Raw genomic sequence first — 4,247 nt, forward strand, 5'->3', positions numbered from 1 at the left:
TTGGGGTACACATGTCTCTTTAAATTCTAGATTTCTCGATGTGTATGCCCAGCAGTGGGGTTGCTGGGTCATACAGGAGTTCTATTTCCAGTTTTTTAAGAAACCTCCACAGTGTTATCCATAGTGGCTGTACTAGATTGCATTCCCACCAACACCATAAAAGAGTTCCCTTTTCTCCACACCCTTTCCAGCATCTATAGACTTTTTGATAGCAGCCATTCTGAGCAGCTTAAGATGGTACCTTATTGTGGTTTTGATTTTCATTTTTCTGATAATGAATGATGCTGAGCATCTTTTTATGTGTTTGTTAGCCATCTGTATGTCTCTGGAGAAATGTCTGCTTAATTCTTTGGTCCATTATTGGTTGGGTCATTTATTTTTCTGGTATTGAGCTGCATGAGCTGCTTGTATATTTTTCAGATTAATTCTTTGTTAGTTGCTTCGTTTGCTATTATTTTTTCCCATTCTGAAGGCTGTCTTTTCACTTATAGTTTCCTTCATTGTTCAAAATCTTTTAAGTTTAATTAGGTCCCATTTGTTTATTTTTGCTTTTATTTCCATTGCTCCAGGAGGTGGGTCATAGAGGATCTTGCTGTAATTTGTTTCAGAGAGTGTTCTATGTTTTCCTCTAGGAGTTTTATAGTTTCTGGTCTTACATTTAAATATTTATTCCATTTTGAGTTTATTTTTGTGTACAGTGTTAGAAAGTGTTCTAGTTTCATTCTTTTACAGGTGGTTGACCAGTTTTCTCAGCACCACTTGTTAAAGAGATTGTCTTTTCTCCATTATGTGTTTTTGCCTTCTTTGTCAAAGATAAGGTGTCCATAGGTGTGTGGATTCATCTCTGGGCTTTCTATTTTGTTCCATTGATTTATATTCCTGTCTCTGTGCCAGTACCATACTGTCTTGATGACTGTTGCTTTGTAATATAGTCTGAAGTCTGGTAGGTTGACTATTCGAGGTTTTTTGTATTTCCATACAAATTGTGAAATTATTTGTTCTAGTTCTGTGAAAAATACCATTGGTAGCTTGATAGGGATTGCACTGAGTCTATAGATTGCTTTGGGTATTATACTCATCTTCACTATATTGATTCTTCCAATCCATGAACATGGTATATTTCTCCATCTATTTGTGTCATCTTTGATTTTGTTCATCAGTGTTTTATAGTTTTATTTATATAGGTTCTTTGTTTCTTTGAGTAAATTTATTACTAAGTATTTTATTCTTTTCATTGCAATGGTGAATGGGATTTTCCCCTTAATTTCTCTTTCTGTTTTCTCATTGTTAGTGTAGAGGGATGCAAGGGATTTCTCTGTATTAATTTTATATCCTGACACTTTATTCATTGATTAACTCTAGTAATTTTCTGGTGGAGTATTTAGGGTTTTCTATGTAGAGGATCATGTCATCTGTGAACGGTGAGTTTTACTTCTTCTTTTCCAGTTTGGATTACTTTTCTTTTTCTTCTCTGATTGCTGTGGCTAAAACTTCCAAAACTATGTTGGACAGTAGTGATGAGAGTGGGCACCTTTATCTTGTTCCTGACTTTAGGGGAAATGCTTTCAATTTTTCACCATTGAGAATAATGTTTGCTGTGGGTGTATCATATATGGCTTTTATTATGTTGAGGTATGTTCCTTCTATGCCTGTTTTATGGAGAGGTTTTTTTTTTTATCATAAGCGGATGTTGAATTTTGTCAAAGGCTTTCTCTGCATCTATTAAGATAATCATATGGTTTTTATATTTCAATTTGTTAATGTGGTATATCACATTGATTGATTTGTGAATACTGAAGAATCCTTGCATCCCTGGGATAAAACCCACTTGGTCATGATGCATGATTTTTTTAATATGCTGCTGGATTCTGTTTGTTAGAATTTTGTTGAGGATTTTTCATCTATATTTATCAGTGATATTCACCTGTAATTTTCTTTTTTTGTGGCATCTTTGTCTGGTTTTAGTATTAGCATGATGGTGGCCTCATAAAATTACTTTTGCAGTTTACCTTCCTCTGTAATTTTCTGGAAGAGTTTGAGTAGGATGGGTGTTAGCTCTTCTCTAAATTTCTGGTAGAATTCAGCTGTGAAGCCTTATGGTCCTGGGCTTTTGTTTGTTGGAAGATTTTTTATTACAGTTTTGATTTCCACGCTTGTGATGGATCTGTTAAGATTTTCTATTTCCTCCTGGTTCAATTTTGGAAGATTATAGTTTTCTAAGAATTTATCCATTTCTTCCAAGTTGTCCGTTTTATTGGCATATAGTTGCTGATAGTAGTCTCTTATGATCCTTTGTACTTCTGTGTTGTCTGTTGTGATTTCTCCATTTTCATTTCTAATTTTGTTGATTTGATTCTTCTCCCTTTTTTCCTTGATGAGTCTGGCTAATGGTTTGTCTATTTTATTTATCTTCTCAAAGAACCAGCTTGTAGTTTTGTTGATTTTTGCTACAGTCTCCTTTGTTTCTTTTTCATTTATTTCTACTCTGATTTTTATGATTTCTTTTCTTCTACTAACTTTGGGGTTCTTCATTTCTTTTTTTTTTTCTAGTTTCTTTAGGTGTAAAGTTAGGTTGTTTGTTTGATTTCTCTCTTGTTTCTTGAGGTAAGCTTGTATTGCTATGAACCTTCCTCTTAGCACTGCTTTTACTGAATCCCATAGGTTTTGGGTTGTCGGTTTTTCATTTTCTAGTTTTTTTTCTTTTTTTTTTTTTCGCTTTCTCTTTCTCTTTTTTTTTTGCCAAGCCAATGCCACCCCACCTTTATTTACTGGTCCTCAGGTTCCAGTCAGACACTTGAATCTGGAGGGCACAGGAAGAAAAAAAATGGCCCTGAAGACCCTCCCAACTCACCACACAGAGCAGGACCCACTGGGTAGCCTCGTCAGCTCAGGCCAGCCCCACGCCCCTTCCTAAGGGCGAGCCAGACGTGGCTGCCTAGAACCCTTGGAGGGAGCACCCAGCAGTGTGCCAGGCCCAGAGAGCTGGTGTCTAAAGCTGACAAGGAAAGAAAGGGCCAGGCTGGACAGTGGGGTGGGGGGTCAGACGGTCCCCGTGCCCCGGGCACAGATGCAGCAGGGGTCGGTGAGGGACCCATGCTGGGTGTGGCTGGGACCACCCTGTCCTGGCTCCTGGCCACTTCAGGACAAAACCAGCCCAGTCTCACAGCACAGGAGATAACAAAGGCCCCTCATCTCCCTCCTGATCCTGGAAGTGCCCAGGGGTTGGCGGTGGGGGCAGGAGAAGGCGACAAGAATCAGGGTCGAGGCCCTGGGGGCAGGCAGGACCAGCAGTTCCAAAGGTCCGGCCAGGCCCGGGGCGGGCACGGGCTGGCAGGGCCGAGGCCCTCCTAGGGACGGGGGTAACCTGAGATCCCCCGAGAGGAAAGGAGAGGCTCAGGGAGGAGGGGCAGGCCTTGGCCATCAATCATGCCTGTCCTGGTCCCGGGATTTTCGGCCCACTGGGAGCAAGGCCCCCTCCCCCTCCCAGGAGCTGAGCCCACAGGAGAGGAGGCGGCCAGCGGCAGGCTGCACCCAGATCTCCCGGAGGCCAAGGGAGGGGCACTGGCGCGCCTTAGGACTTCTTGGCGTTCTGCGTGTTCCGGCGCTTCAGGTCGCTCAGGTCGATGGGCTTGAAGGTCTTCAGGCTGGGGTTAGGGACCTTCTCCACCAGGTCCCGCTCGCTGCCCGACATCTGGCTCCGCAGGTCCCGCTCCACACCCTGCCAGGCTTTATAAATGAAGCGCACATTCTCCTCCTGGCCCGGGGTGAAGATCTGGCTGCTGTTGGGGGGAGAGCGGGGGCTACTGTTCCTCTTGCCGTTGTAGATGACTCTGAAGACCGGGGAACTGGTCATCGCTGGGGCGTCTGGTCCTCACACTCCACTGCTGGATCCCCTCGGCCTCTCGCCCTCTCGGCCGCCACCGCCGCTGCCAGGGGCCCGGCCCGAAGTCCGGTTTTTCATTTTCATTTGTTTCTATGCATACTTTGATTTCCTTTTTGATTTCTTTCACGATCTGTTTCTTTTTCAGAAGTGTGTTTTTCAGCTTCTATATTTTTGTATTTAATAGCTTTTTTTTTCCCCCTGTAGTTGACATCTAATCTTACCACATTGTGATCAGAAAAGATTCTTGAAAGGATTTTAATTTCTTTGAATTTACCAAGGCTAGATTTATGGCCCAGGATGTGATCTATCCCGGAGAATGTTCTGTGTGCACTTGAGAAAAAGGTGAAATTCATTGTTTTGGGGT

At 42.5% G+C, this 4,247-nt stretch overlaps 1 protein-coding gene across 2 annotated transcripts; it reads right to left on the reverse strand.

The window, feature by feature from the left end:
• Positions 1-3,318: 3,318 nt before the first annotated feature.
• LOC105004218 (protein FAM195B-like) lies at positions 3,319-3,937 on the reverse strand. 2 transcript variants are annotated; one of them, XM_010861755.1, is made up of 2 exons: positions 3,728-3,937; positions 3,328-3,637 (listed from the first exon to the last, which is right to left on the reverse strand). In XM_010861755.1, exons 1-2 carry the CDS (start codon positions 3,851-3,853, stop codon positions 3,572-3,574), a joined length of 192 nt encoding a protein of 63 aa, XP_010860057.1. In that variant the 5' UTR covers positions 3,854-3,937; the 3' UTR covers positions 3,328-3,571. The 2 variants fall into 2 exon arrangements, with proteins under 2 accessions (XP_010860056.1, XP_010860057.1); XM_010861754.1 differs by having other exon boundaries at positions 3,319-3,937.
• Between the last annotated feature and the right edge of the window lie 310 nt (positions 3,938-4,247).

Source organism: Bison bison, unplaced genomic scaffold (genome assembly GCF_000754665.1).
Source record: "Bison bison bison isolate TAMUID 2011002044 unplaced genomic scaffold, Bison_UMD1.0 scf7180017864473, whole genome shotgun sequence".
Taxonomy (NCBI): domain Eukaryota; kingdom Metazoa; phylum Chordata; class Mammalia; order Artiodactyla; family Bovidae; genus Bison; species Bison bison.